We start from the raw sequence: 15,008 nt of genomic DNA on the forward strand, positions 1-15,008 counted from the left end.
AAGGTGATGCCTGCATCAGCCCCCACCCAGCCCGCTCCAGCTCTGGCCTCCAGGGCCCGTGATTAATGAGGCTGGTCCTGCAGCGTAGTGTAGCTGTGGGTCCCCCGGGGCCTGGCTGCTAAAGGAGAGCAGCTGGCAGCCCAGCCAGGCCCGGTGGGACCCAAGAGGCCTCCCTTACCCCCTCCCTGCCTCCCCTCTCTTCTGTCACAGCCTTCCTTTTCCACCCAGGCCTGGGGTCTCCTCTAGGACCCTGCGGATGCTGGTTCCTCCACCTGGAAGTGTTCCTCAAACCACAGAGACTCTCAGAGGACTCCTCCTCCAGGAAGTGCCCCTGCTCAGAGCCCCCAGGCACACACCGCCCACATCACCTGGACGAAGGCAACCTGTACTCCTCCTACGAGGCACTGAAATCTATTGCCTCCTTGAGCACGAGTGCTAACTATGTGCAAAGCAACACTCTCCATGCTTTTACCTACGTTATCTCATTTAATCCTCACCACAGCCTCTCAGGTAGGGACTATTCTTATTCTCATTTCAGAGGAGGGAACTGAGGCTCTGAGAGGTTAAGGGGCTTGCCCATGGTCACACAGCCAGCAAAGGGCCAAGCTGGAATTCAGATCCATATCTGAGTTGGAGGGTCCAACAGCTGTTCCCTCTATATCTATCTGCCTTTGCCTCCACTAGACTCCGAAAGCAATCTGGCAGGGGCCCTGTCCTTCTCTCTGAGTCCCCAGGACCCAGCCAGGGCCTGTTACTGAGCGGGCACTACTGACTGTGAAATCAAAGTGACCGTGAGTTTATGGTATCAGAAGAGGCTCCTGGAGCCAGACAAGTGGCCAGAGGCCAGCAGGGTGGGCCTGTAGTGGTGGAAACATAGGCAGTGTGACGGGTGGCAGCCACGTATGGATCAGGTGGACCTGCCACCACCACAGGATGGACCCCTCCCCGCCCAAATGCACATCGTCCTTCTTGCCCCTGCTGTCAGGCCCAGCCCCAGGGGCCTCCCAGATGGGCTGGGAGGTTACAGGTCCCAAGGGGTCCTGTAACCAGGGAGCTGGCCCTGGAGGCCTCTGGGGCTGCACAGGCTGTTCCTGCCTTGGTACAGACCCTGACAACAAGCCCCAGCAGAGCTCTCCAGGGAGAAGGGGGAGGGGACTCTCTCCACCGGGGCACTGAAGGTCACCTCATTCTCCATCCCTGAGACCTATCTGAGAGGCCTGGGTTCCAGCTTGGGACTGACTGTCTGTGTGACCTTGGGCAAGTCACTCACCGTCTCTAGGCCTCCGTCTCTCCATCTGAACAACCTGCCTAGGAGTGTAAATTCTGATGGTGCTTTCTCTGGTGATGGCTGCTCCCCCCTCTGGGTGGCCCCACCTGGTCTCCAACAGCCTAAGCGTGTCCCCAGACAGGACGTTTCCCATAAGGGCAGGGACCAGGGCTGAGGGGAGCCCCAGCCACCCAGAGAAGGGATGATGTAGGCTTGGGGGAGGCTGAAACCAGCTGCCACCTGTCGCTCCAGCCCGCCAGCTTGGGAGTGCTAGGCACAGCCACGCCTCCAGCCTCGGGGACAGCAGTTGTGGAAGTCCCCAGCCTGGCCTCCCCTGGCCTCAGCTCTCCCATCTGCAGAATGGGCAGATGGCAGCCATGGTGCCCCCAGCAGCAGAGCGAGAGGAGAACGGGCGACAACAGTCAGAAAGGTGCCCCCCCCCCTTTACCCCCAGCCATGTGAGTCCGGGGAGGAATCTGGAAATTGCCTGGCAAGTAGCTAAGTCACATTCCTGTCCAGCTGTGGGGCCTGGATCCAGGGGCTGGGTGAGGCCCTCCGAGGCCCCCACAGCACTGCCCCAGGGACCCTCAGGGAAGTTGGGGCCTCACAGGGGGCGGAAAACGGCTCCCCAATCTTTCCCCCACTGCTGGTGGAGCCAACCCCCTCCCCCAGACCCCAATGGCTCCTTAGGCCAGCTCCGCCACCAGCGGCTGTGCCCACAGGCCCCTCAGCCCTGGCTTTCCCATTTGTGAAATCTGGGTTTGCCTGTGGTAGGGACGGCTGGAGACAAAGGAAGCAGAGGAGAGCCTGGGGGAACAGCACGGGGCCCACCACAGAGGACACCATGGCTGTCGCGGCACACATGCCCGGGAAGGGCGTGATCTGACATCACGTGGCCCAGGGTCACAGTGTTCCCTTCCACGTGGGCTCTGGACCTGCAGGGCTTCAAAGGGAACCTCACCCCCTGCGGGGAGCGATGAAAACAGCCCCGCAGGGGAGAGGTGAGGGGGCACCAGCTGAACAAACAGCAGCCCCCAGGGGACCGGGCCGGCCTCTCCCCTGCGGTCTGGCCGGACACCTGGGCTTTCTTCTGCTGGCTGCACGAGAGGCACAGAGACAAGACATCTGTGTGTCAGCCGCGAACATGCGGGTTGGTGCCGTGTGCGTGTACGCACACCCAGGTGCACCTCGGCACACGCCACGAGGTGTGTATTTCAGTATACGACCTGCTGGGCGTGCCGTGGCACCAGCGCTGTGTTACCCGTGGGCAGGTTAAGACACGCTAGGGCACGGGCTGGCGAACTGTGGCCCGCGGGCCAAATCCGCCCGCCGCCTGCTTTATGCGGCGCTCACGAGCTAAGAGTGGTTTTTACATTTTTAAATGAAAAAAAAAGATTTCATGACCCGTGGAAATTATAGGAAATTCAAATTTCAGCGTCCATAGCTAGTCTGATTAGAACACAGCCACATTCATTTGCATAAAGTCTATGGCTGCTTTCACGTGACAATGGCAGAGTGGAGCAGTTACAACAGAGACTGCAGGGCCCACAAAAGCGAAAATATTTACTCTCTGACCTTATCGGAAAGTCTGCCGGCTCCTATGTCAGAGCACTAGCAAAGCCGGTGCATGTTGTTACTTCCCCCCAAAATCAAAGTTCAGCTTCAATGAACTTATCAAGAATTTTACAACGGGCAAATCTAGATAGAAGCTGTGTTCATTTCAGTACATGTATGCGAACTTTGGGTTTTACAACCTTCTATTGTTTTTAGTGTGTGTGTGTGACAGAACCACAGTCTTTTCAAGATTTAGGGTCTCCTACTCATCTTTCATACCTCCGTAGTGTTCAGCACAGGATAGGCACATGGCAAGTGATGAGTCAAGGTTTGTAGGATAAAATCACAGGCTGGGTTCTCTCCATCAACCCAACAACCCTGCTAGCAAAGCGATGCTCTTGCCCATTTCACAGATGTGGAAACTGAGGCCTGGAGAGGGGAGGACGCCTGCCCGAGGCTCTTCCCTGGACCATTAGCAGTGAGGACAAGATCTCCTTTCTCGAGGTTGTTTTGCTCCTGGGAGAAGTGGGGGAGCACCCTGTACCATGTCTGGTGGGAGGCACCTTGCCCCTCCCTCTGGCAGTTTTCCGGGAGTCCCAGGTCCCCTGCCAGCCCCAGAGGTTTCCAGGCCTTCCTCTCTCGCTGGGGGGTATTGGCAGGCTCCCAGGAGGGATGAGTGGATTTTTCCCTTTTCCGGTAAACAGGGGGCAGGTGTGGAGAGAGCCGCTCCGGGGAGGGGCTGTGGGGAAGTGAGCGAAGCTGAACTTCTGGGGGATCCAGCAGGGCTGCAGCACAAAAGGGGTGCCGCCGAGAATAGGGGCCTGCCGAAAGGGGGAATGGAGGGAGTCTGGGGTGCTAGGAACCCAAGTGGGGGTGCTGGGAATAGAAATGGGGCCCCAAACGGTGGGGGGGAATCAAAGGCGAAATGGCCAACTCGGCACCCTGGTGGGGGGCAGCCCTGCTTCTAAGGGTCATAAGCCGGGCCCCGCACTAGCTCCGAGCCTGCAGAATGCCAACCCTGGAGCCAAGGAGGAAACCACCTCCTGCCGCTGTCAGGCCCCAGCCCTCCACCAGAGAAGGTTCTGGGATAAACCAGAGAGAATGGGGCCGGCGACGCCTAGCACTTCTCATTTGTCCGTCAGGGACTCAGTGCCTCTCTGGGAGAATGGGCACGAGGACTCAATGGTGACTTCCTCTACTCAGGATAAAATTCAAAGCCCTTTACATGGCCGTCCAGGCCTGTCAGTCTGGTCCCTGCTCCAACCTCAACTTGCACCGCCTTCCCCTTGTTCACTGCACTGCAAACACAACAGACTGGAATGTACTCTGCTCCTTCCCACCACAGGGCCTTTGCACTGGCTGTTCGCTCTGCCTGGAACACTGCCCCCCTCACTCATTCTTCGGATTTCTGTTCAATCATCACTTCCTCAGATTATCCTTCTGTGACCACCCCCAGACCAGGTGTATTTTGTGTTCTCAGACCTGCAACTGGTTACCTGTGTGACTGTGCGCCTGCCTGCTCCCCGACTACACCGAGGTCTCCAGCATAGGTCGTCCAGTACTAGACCTCTACTAAGGACCCTGGCTGTCTTGCTCCTTGCAGTCTTCTAGTGCTTAGCCCAGGGTCTGACCCACAGCAGGAGATTGATAAATGACCCTATGATGGCATGAATGAATGACTGGCACTGAGTGAGCACAGTCAGTGCTGGGAGCTATGGAAACAGATGTACTGAAAAGCAACATCAATAAACCATTTGTTATCAGTTCGCTTGTGTTTCCACACTTGGTGACCACTCTGGAGGCACCAAGCAATGTTCCAGAGCAGAGCTATTTACTAGAACTTTCTGCAATGAAAGCTGTGTTCTGGATCTCTGCTGTCCAGTACTGTAGCCAGGAGACACACGTGGCTATTGAGCATGTGAAATGTGGCTAGTGGGACCAAGAAATGGAATTTTAAATGTTAGTTAATTTTAAGTCACATAAATTTACATAGCTGCCTGTGGTTAGTGGCTACCATACTGGACGGCACAGCTTTAGAGAGAAAGAAAGTGTCTACTGAGTCCAAGGCCTACATGCAGTTCTGTCATCCAAGGATTCACAGGAACTGCCCCAACCTTCATCAGCTGGTCCCTGGGGTCAAACATGCCAAGGATTCTTGCAGCTTCCACGAGGCAGGACCTCACCATCCTCCACTGCCCACCAGGCTTGTCACAGAGACCACCAGGGAACAGTGACTCAGGGAGATGGCCACAGGGATGGCGAACGAAAATGCTGAGTGGGCCCTCCCCATTTTTGTCACCATCGTCAACTATCACACAACCACCAAGACTGCCACCAACCTCATTCTCTCCATCGTTACCACGCCGTCACACCACTGCCAAGACCACCACCAACACCACCATCAACACCACCACCACCTACGCCACAATCAATACTACTACTGACATCTCTGCCAACACTATCTCCTCCATCGTTACCACCCCGCCTCCACCCCCATCATCACCACCGCCATCAGACACCCCCAACACCACCCCCATCATCACACGCCCCCAAAACCACCAACACTTGGAGCCAGGCTAAGATACCAGTCAAGAGCTCTGGCTCTGAAATTCAATTGCCTGGGCTTCAATTCCAGCTCTGAGTTTAAATCACTCAGCTTCTGTAAGACTCAGTTTCTTCATCTGCAAAATGGGACTAATAATGATAACACAATACTAAGACTTACTGCCTGGGATTGGAAAAAATCAAATGAGGAAATGCATGGAGAGCCTTTAACTACGATAACTGAGTGTTAATGCTCTTCTAGGTTCTGTTCTCGATGAGCACAATTTTGTTCACTCCTCACACAGCTGAGAGACACTGATCCCCCCATTTTGCAGATGAGGAAACTGAGGCTCAGAGGTGATGTAACTTGCCCACAGCCCTACAACTAATATAAGAGGCTGGATTGGAACCCAAGTCGTACGCTGGACTAGGCTAGGCTCTCCCTTTTTTGGGGGCAGGGAGGTTGGATCAGCACATTGGCCTTCTGGCAGGTCCAGGCTCCCTCCCAGGGATGGAGGGGGCACTTCAGCGTCCGATCATGAAAGGTGGCGGTGGGGTAGCGATGGCAGTGGTGTCTGTGTCTCGGCCCGGCCCGGCGGGTGGGGTGGGGCGGGGCGGGGAGCGAGTCTGCTCACCTGTGTCCTGGCGAAACTGGTGCATGGACTGCAGGTCGATGACGTAGGGCACCAGCTGGGCGTCCACCTGCCCCAGGACTACGGAACCACGGGCGTCCTCCTTGAGCACGTTCTCGATGTGGTGGCACACGGTGGCCGTGTAGGGCCGCCAGCGGCTGTGCTCGTTCAGCCACTCCCACACCACCACCCGGGCCACGTTCTGCGGTGGGAAGCCCAGCCCGTTCACGGGCATCATGACACCCTGGCCTGGCCGTGACATGGCCGCTGCTGCCTCGGGGGCCAGGACCCCACTACCACTGGCCCAGCTCCTCCTGGGCCTGGGAGCAGGCAGGGAACTTCCTCTCTCCCCAGGGGGGCAGCAAGGACTGTCCGACCTCCTTTCTAACTCCTGGTCCTCTGGGAGGCCCAGAGGCCTCAGTTAAAGGAGTATGGGGTGTTCCAGGCTACAAGGATCTGTTCCCAGCAGAGCTGGCTCAGATAAAGGGTGCTGTTCCGGAAAGCAAGAGTCTTTCTTATAACGGGGGAAACGTTGCTCTAAATTCCTTGGTTCCCTCAGCTCAGATAAGGGAGACAGGCAGCGGCCTCTACTCTAGGTCCAGTCTCTTCCCTGCTGGTCTCCCGTCCTTCTTGCCGGCCGCGCAGGGCCTGTCACCCAGGAGGCCGGGCCCAGCCTGCTGCTCTCCGCAGCGCCCAGCCAGCCCTCTGCGCTCCCAGCTGCGTCCCAGACCCTGCGCCTGGCTCCAGTGGGGTTGCCTGCCTTGTCTCGGGTCCGCCTCCCCGACGGCTCCTGCTGCAGGGGGCGTCCCTGTCCCCCTTGTCCTGGAAGGCCTGGTGGCTGAAGAACGCCCGGGGAGGGGTGCGGCGCCCACCTCCGGCCCGCCGGCCGGGCTGCGGCTCCGGAGCTGGGCGAGGGGACGAGGGGGGCGGGGGCCCGTGGGCACGCCCCACCCCACTCGTGCTCGCGACCTGCCTGGAGACAAGAAGGGGAGAGGGCCCTTTAAGAATAGAGCGCGGCACCCCCTCCCCCCTTCCCGGGAGAGCGATGGCTGAGAACAATGGGGAACCGATGGGGGGGGCGCAAGGGGGGCTAAAGGGGGTCGCCCGGCCACGTTCCCTTGGGGCAGGCCTGAAGGGAGGGCTGGGGCTGGGGGCGCGATCTGCCGAGACTCCTCACCTGCGGCGCCCCCTCCTCAGCTCCGCGAGCGCTCCCCTCCCCTGGGGCCCGCGCCCGGCCGGGGATGCAGGGCGTGCGGGGATGCGCGGGGATGCGCGGCGCTGCAGGCGCGGCCCAAGGCCCCTCGGGGGTCGCGTCACCGAGAAGGTGAGGCCGGGAGCTGGATCGTCGCTGCCTCCCCGCCCTGGGGGTAACAGCGCCCCCTCCCCAGCCCAGACCTCCGCGAAGCGCGCGCGGGTCCCCCGCGGGAGCCGGGGGTGGGGTCCCCAAGCCCCCGCGCTCTCACCGCCTGTCCTCTGCTCTGCCTCCTTCTCGGCTCGCGCTTCAGCACCGCCGCCTCCTGGGCTCCCTCCAGAGTGGGAGGGAGCCGCCGTCCCGCCTCCGCGCCTTTTCCCTCCCAGGCCCGGCGGCCGCCGCGCGCTGGGGCGCTGGGCTCTCCGCGCGCGGACAGACTTCGCCGCCGACCGACGGACGCAGGAGCCGGCTGCCGGGCGCCGGGAGCCCGCGGGTGGGAGGCGGCCGCGGCCGCGCTCAGGGGAGGAGAGGGGGTGGGGGCGGGGAAGGAGGAAGGGGAGGAGACAGATGAAGGCCCTAAGCGCCGCTGGCGCCGCCACGTGAGTCCCGGGGCGCCCCAAAACCCCAGGACGCCTCCCGACCCCAAGCAGGGCGCAAGGCGTGGAGTGGGGTGTCTATTCAAGCAGCTCGCCTGTTTGAATGCTAGTCTTCTTTGCATTCCAGCTGCCCAGTCCAGGGCATGGCATACAATAGGTGCTCAATAAATGCTTGAATGAATGAATAAGATCCAGAGATTGTCTGAAGAAAGATCTTACAGCATTCTAGGGCAACCTTCTCTTCTCCTTCCACTATTCTGAAGGAGAAGGGTGAGGAGGGGCAGGCAAGGCCCATTTCAGAGCCAAATGGAATCATGGATCCGAGTGTACATATGGGAAGACCAGGGCCCAGAGAGGGTAAGAAACAGGCCCAGGATCACATAGCAGCATAGCCCAGTGGCCAGACACCAGCCTGGAGCTGCTTCTCCTCCAGTACCTGGAGCCCAAGTCCCCAAGCACCCACCTGCTCAGGTGAGGGGGCTAGCAACAGCATCCTGCCTCCCAGGGAGGTGGGAGGGACCTAGGCCTGGAGGCCGGTAAAGGCAGGCCCTCTGCCATCTCATTCACAGAAGCCTGTAAACAATAGGTGCTCAATAAATGCTGGGTGAGGGTTGGCTGGATGGCAAGGGAGGCAGGTGGGGGCAGCAGCTCAGGCGTTAATGGGATGGCCAGCTCTCCCTGCTCTGGCAAGCTGGATGCAGCTGAAGACACACATCAGCTGGGAGAGGGATGGACCACCCGCGGCCTGCGGGTGTTTAGATTAGGGAAGATGAAGGATGCGTCCGGGAACTCCAGCCTGGGCGGCAGACGGGGGTCAGCGGTCTGTTTGGGAGCCTGCCCAGAGCGGCCCACGCTCCTCTTCCTCCCCCGGACAGATGGTGATAAACTAGGCGGGGTCGGGGGCAGGCTGCTCAAGGGCGCTTTCCCAGAACCAAAACTCCGGTTCCCCAGCCAGCTGGAGCGACCTCCGCCCCCCCCGGGCCCCTGCTCTGTCCTGCAGCCTCATGGGCTTTCCAGATTGGGTCGATGATTCGGCTTGCTTGCGCCTGCCGCAGACTAAAGCGAGAGGCTCCATCTGAGGGCAGGGCCAGTTCTGCAGGGATAATGCTCCAAAAGGATCACTGAGCTCTGGGATTTTTGCCTAGGGTCCACTGATGGCTTTCCGGGGGTCCATGAAGCCCCCTTCCCCGTTACAGACAAACTTATGTGTCTGCATTTATCTGGGAAGAGGGCTCTGGCTTTCAGAGATTCTTCTCCAAGGAGGTTCTGACCCAAAAAATTCAGAGCTGCTGCTCAACAACCTTATGTTACAGAAGGGGATCTGGGGACCCCAGAGTGGGGAAGAGGCTGGCTCAGGGTCACATGGAAATTTAGCAGCAAGTTGGAAAGAACTCAGGACTCCACACTGTGTAATGTTAAGGTCTAACTAAATGTCACCTCCTCCAGGAAGCCTTCTGTGAACTCATCCCATCTTCCCGTGTTCCTTTGCCCACACTTGGATGTGACACCCTGTGTTGCCATTGGCCACTTCAGTGGACTCTGTCCGTGCTAGAGTGAGATATCCATGAGATCAGGGCCTGTCTTATTCACCTTTGTGTGGTGAGGCTGGTGCTCGTCACATAAAGGTTATCGTTTATTGAGTGCTTGTTACCTGCCGCTTACATAGTACTCACTACTCTGCACAATTGCCCCGCAAGGTAGGTGATATTGTCTTATTTTACAGATGTAAAAAACTCCTGAATCTCAAAGAGGTTAAGTGGCTTGCCCATGTTCCCCCAGGGAGTAAGTGGCAGAGCTGGGATTTGAATCCCAAACCCGTTTGCACCTCCCCCAGCACCATGCTGCTGCTGTTTGTTTGGGGACATTGGAATGGCATCCAGCTGAGGATCTGGTGCGGATCCTAATGGCCCCTCTCAATTGGGCTTTGGAAGGTCTGGAAGTGCAAAGGCCTGCTTCCAGGGCCCTCTGGGAGAAAGGGATTCTAAGGAGGGGAAAGGAATTTGGCCTTCAAGGAGCCCACAATCCACTGGGGAGATGGCTCAAACACCAATGGAGAAGCCAAGAGAGCAAAAGCCATCAAACACAAACTCTCTCTTTTTTTTTTTATTTGTATGTGTGTATTGTATCCCTAGAAAAAGCATCCCAGGGTTTTCTCTTCCATATGTTTTTGTCTTGCTTCCTCGTGGCCATGGTACTAGCTGAGGCCATCAGTACAATGAAATCAAATTGATGGGATGGGAGATTATTCTGCCGCTTTTGTAGGTCTTTGAGTTACATGTCAAATCTGGGGCTGATCACACTTATTTAACCTGCATGTGAGGTTAGCAACGATTTTCTCAGCTTTGTGATTATCAATGATTTCAAATTCGTCGATGTAACCATGCTTCATCGTCACAATTAGAAACCAGACAATGACTTTGGAGCATGACCTAGAGGAACCTGGAGTTTGCCTTTCTTCTCAGTGTCATTGACGCTCTTGAGAGCATCGGCCAGGATGTTTATGTGCACCATTATGGTGGCAGGGAAACATGGTGGAAAGAGATGAACTTATTTGTTTGTTCTCTTATCCATCATCTATCCATCCATCCATCCATCCATCCAACAATCCATCCATCCATCCATCCATCCATCCATCCATCCAACAATCCATCCATCCATCCATTCATCCATCCATCCATCCATCCATCCATCCATTCATCCATCCATCCATCCAACAATCCATCCATCCATCCATTCATCCGTCCATCCATCCATCCATCCATCCATTCATCTGTCCATCCATCCATCCATCCATCCATCCATTCATCCGTCCATCCATCCATCCATCCATCCATCCATCCATGCATGCATGCATCTATTCACCCATTCATCTATACATTCATCCATGCAAATGATCTTTCCTCCCTCCCTCCTTTCCTTCCCTCTTCTCTTCTTCCCTTGCTTCTTTCCTTCTCTCCTTCCCTCCCTTCCTTCCCCCTACTCACCCATCCCTCCATCCATCTATCCACTCATCTATCTGTCCATCCATCCATCCAAAAAATACCAGCCCCCATCTATGTGCCAGACACTGGACTATGTGCTGAGACATAGAGATAACCAAAACAGCATAGTTCCTGCTCTCCTGTGTCTCAGAGTCTAGTGAGAGGGTGAGACATGAATCAAAGAATCACACAGAGTGTGATTACACAATTTTGCAAGAGCCATGAAGGAGAAGTTCAGGATACCATGAGGGTCTTTAACAGGGGTCCCACCAGGTCTCAGGAGCCAGAGAGGACTTCTCAGAGGAGGTGACATTTCAGCTACTCCATGAAGGATCCATAATCTTAATACAGCTAAGCAGGGTGGGAGGAGGAACAGAGGGAACAGAGGTGTGCCAAGGCCCAGAAGGGAGAAAGAGCTTAGTGTGTTACAGCAACAAAGAGGAGGCTGGAGTGGCCACTGAGAATGGAGCAGGGGTGAGCTTGGGGCAAGACAAAGTGGGCAGGGCCACCATGCAGGGCCTTGTAAGCCCAGCGCGGGTTTGAGTTTTTCATGCTAAGAGCCATGGGGAGTTACCAAGAGGAAGCCCCACCCTCCGAAACTCTGACTTAGTTGGCCTGAGGGCCCAGGTATCAGTAGCTTTTAGCCAATGGTGCTTTCCCTGGATTGGGGGATAGAAACTGGGAGAGGGTTGAATGAGAGCCCATCTCCAAGTCATTGGGCCGATAGTACATCCTATGAGCTCTCAGGTCTCGTGTGGGCTGTCCACTTGTTCATTCAATCAGAAAATGTTTATTAAGCACCTACTGTGTGCCAGACACTGTTCTAGGGACTGGGGATACAATAATGGGCAAGAGAGACAGAAGTCCCTGCCCTCCTGGTACTGACATTCGGGGGAGGGGTGGAGGAAGATAGTAAACAGGTGCATAAGTAAAATACATAGTCAGTCATAGTGTGCATGCTATAGAGAAAAATAGAGCCCTCGCAACACTGCTGGTGGGATGTGAATTGGGGCAGCCCGGCTGGAAACGGCCTGGCTTTATCTCCTAAAGCTGAGCATGTGCACGGCCTATGACCCAGCAATTCTACTGCAAAATATGTTCCCTGCAGAAATTCTTGCCCGCCGACCACAGGAATCGTGTGGAAGGGTATTCACAGGGCTCTGTTCACAGTGGCCAAAATTAGGAAACACCCACATGCCCATCCATGGGAGAGCAGATGAAGAAATTCCCATGATGAAATATTACATGGCAGTCAAAACGAAGGTGCTAGAGCCACACCCCACAATACGGACGGATCTCTAAAATATAATAGCCAGTGAAAAACGTCCCATGACGAAACATGACACCCTTAATACAGAGTTAAAAGCAACTAAAATTGTACACACATATGCAATAATCAACTCTAAGAAGGAAACACGGGAAGATTAAATACGGGATTCAGGAGGGGGATCATGGTGGGGGATGTGACGCTGCGGTGGGTGGACCATATAGTTAGAGGGAGGTCATTGTCAAGATTCTAGTTTTTGTTTTGGGCAGTGGTTTCACAGGTGTTTATTACATTACGAAAATTAATCATTAAAAGCTGATGAGAGTGGGTTATGAAGCAAGGATTATAATTAACCCAATTTTTTGTGAACCAAGGTTAAAGGAGAAAAGCAAGCAAGCAGGGGAGGGGCTGGAGCATGCGGGCACTGGGGCTGGGTTGCAATTTTCAATCAGTTGGTCTAGGAAGGCACCACTGAGCCTGTGACACCTGAGCCATGGCTCGAAGGAGGGAGGTAGTGGGGGAGATTAGGGAAGAACGTCCCAGACAGAGGGCACAGCAAGTGCAAAGGCCCTGAGGTGGGAGTGTGCGTGGCATGCTCTAAGAATGGGGGGGTCAGGGGCTGGAGGGAGTGAGTGGGGGCATGTGTCTTGGAGATGACCTGCAGGGAGGGGAGGGAGAAATCAGGATTGGGGAGGGGGAGAGGGAGATGGGGAAGGAGAGGGAGGACATTCCAGGGCTCCGCGAAGAGCTCAGATCCTGAGTCTGCTCTTCTCAGCGATTTGCTGTTCCACTTTTCCTTAGATTCCATGAGACCCTTCAGTTGCCTTGAGGCAGTTTAACTGAGTTTCTGTGACTCGAAACCTAGGGAGTCCTAACTGGCTCAACCACTGACCCTGTGTCCAGAAGGTCCTGGTGCTGGTTTCTTCGAGAGAGGTCTCTTAAGAGAAAGTGCAAACCAGAGAGTGGATGCTGTGCGGTAGGAAACCACTAGGAGATGGAAGCAGACCCGGGCCAGCATCCGATCAGGGGCATGAAATGGGAAGTAGCCCATTCAGTGAGTGCTTTCTAGGCATCAGGGATTTTTAAAGCTCTTTCAATCCTCCCAGGTATTATTACAGATTTAACAGATGAAGAGACAGAGGGCCAGGGAGGTTATGACATACATGGTGAGCAGCTGAGCCGGAAAAGCCCAGGTTTGGTAGACCTTGAAGCTCTTGCACCTGGGATGAGAGGTCTCTGATCCATTTCCATTGTTGTGTCCCCTCATCTTTGGGTAACCTGGGGGCAGGTGAGTCTTTGTTGCCTGTCCATCTTCTCCGGCCTCTGGGCAATCCAGAGGCCTGTGGGCAGCCAGGCAAAGTGGGTGCACTCCATCCGGCCCTTGCTGTGTCCCCAGCACAGAGGACAGGGATCCAGAGAAAGAACAGGGCTCAGAGAGGTGTGATGGGGATGAGGAGAGTGCGGTGCAGCCGGGGGGCTTACGCAGAGCTGGTCCGCCTGGGGAGGGGGCAGGGAGGAGGAGGAGCTCTAACTTTCTCCAGGACCCTAGGGCTTTTTTTCCCTCTAGAAACCGCCAGCTCGGTCAATGGGGGGAAGATGGGGAGGGCTGTGAGATAAAATGGGAGTGGGTGCACACCGCCCCCTGGTGGCCTATATTTGGGCTGAGGCTCTAATGCTGGAGGGATTTCCAGATAATTCATTTTTCTTGTAAAAATGCATAACATAAAATTTATCACCTTAACCATTTCTAAGTGTATAGTTCAGTAGTGTTGTGTGTTCTCATTGTTGTGCAACCAGTCTCCAGAACTTCTTCATCTTGCAGAACTGAAACTCTATCCCCATTAAACAATTCCCCATTCCTCCCTCCCCCAGCCCCTGGCCACCACCATTCTGCTTTCTGTCTCTATGATTTTGACTACTCTGGATACTTCATATAAATGGAATTATACAGTATTTGTCCTTTCGTGACTGGCTTTTTTCACTTAGCATAATGTCCTCAGGGTTCATCCATGTTGTAGCCTGTGTCAGAATCCCCTTAAGGCCGAGCAATATTCCACTGTATGTATACACCACTTTTTGCTTATCCATTCATCCGTCGATGGACACTTAGGTTGCTTCCACCTCTTAGCTGTTGTGAATAGTGCTGCTATGAACATGGGTGTGCAAATATCTCTTTGAGAACCTGCTTTCAATTCTTTTCGATGTACACCCACAAGTAGAATTGCTGGATTGTATGTGCTATGAACCGAATTGTGTCTCCCCAAATTCATACATTGAAGCCCTAACCCTCAATGTGACTGCATTTGAAGACATGGCTTTTAGGAGGTGATTAGGGTTAAAGGAGGTCATAAGGGTGGGGTCCTAATCTGATAGGATTGGTGGCCTTATAGAAAGAGGAGCAGACAGAGTTTTGTGTCTGTCTCCTCCCCTGTCTTCACTCACACACTGAGAAAAAGCCATGTGAGGACATGGCAGCGAGAAGGCAGCCGTCTGCAAGCCGGGAAGAGAGCCCTCACCAGAACCCAACCACGCCGGTACCCTGATCTCGGATAACTAGCCTCTAGAACTGCGAGAAAACACATGTCTGTGTTTAAACCACCCAGTCTGCGGTATTTTCTTATGGCAGCCTGAGCTGACTAATACAATATGGTAATTCTATCTTTAATTTTTTGAGGAACCTCCATACTGTTTTCCACAGCAGCTGCACCATTGTACATTCCCACCAACAGTGCACTGGGGTTCCAATTTCTCTGCATCCTCACTGACACTTGCTATTTTCTGTTTTTTGATAGTAGCCATCCTAATGGATTTTCTGGGTAATTCTTCTCCTGACCACTCGGTGGGGCCTTCCTGCGTGCCCAGCCCCAGGCTAAGTGCGTCACGTACTTGCTGTCAGTTAATCCTTGCGTTAGCCTGATGGTGAAAGTGTTAGCATCATCCCCATTTCACAGAAGAGGATACTGAGGGTGGAAGGG

At 55.1% G+C, this 15,008-nt stretch overlaps 1 protein-coding gene and 1 pseudogene across 1 annotated transcript in view; both read right to left on the reverse strand.

Moving 5' to 3' along the window:
• DTX1 (deltex E3 ubiquitin ligase 1) overlaps window positions 1–6,965 on the reverse strand; it is a 34,423-nt gene extending 27,458 nt beyond the window's left edge. Inside the window, exon 1 of the mRNA XM_087424188.1 lies at window positions 6,001–6,965. Coding sequence (XP_087280314.1) covers window positions 6,001–6,259 — 259 coding nt within the window. The 5' untranslated portion in view covers window positions 6,260–6,965. The remainder of the gene's footprint in view (window positions 1–6,000) is intronic.
• Window positions 6,966–9,913: 2,948 nt separating this feature from the next.
• Window positions 9,914–10,320, reverse strand: LOC101393555 (small ribosomal subunit protein uS8 pseudogene; annotated as a pseudogene).
• Between the last annotated feature and the right edge of the window lie 4,688 nt (window positions 10,321–15,008).

This window comes from Ceratotherium simum, chromosome 35 (assembly GCF_057802395.1).
Source record: "Ceratotherium simum simum isolate JZ-2026a chromosome 35, ASM5780239v1, whole genome shotgun sequence".
Taxonomy (NCBI): Eukaryota; Metazoa; Chordata; class Mammalia; order Perissodactyla; family Rhinocerotidae; genus Ceratotherium; species Ceratotherium simum.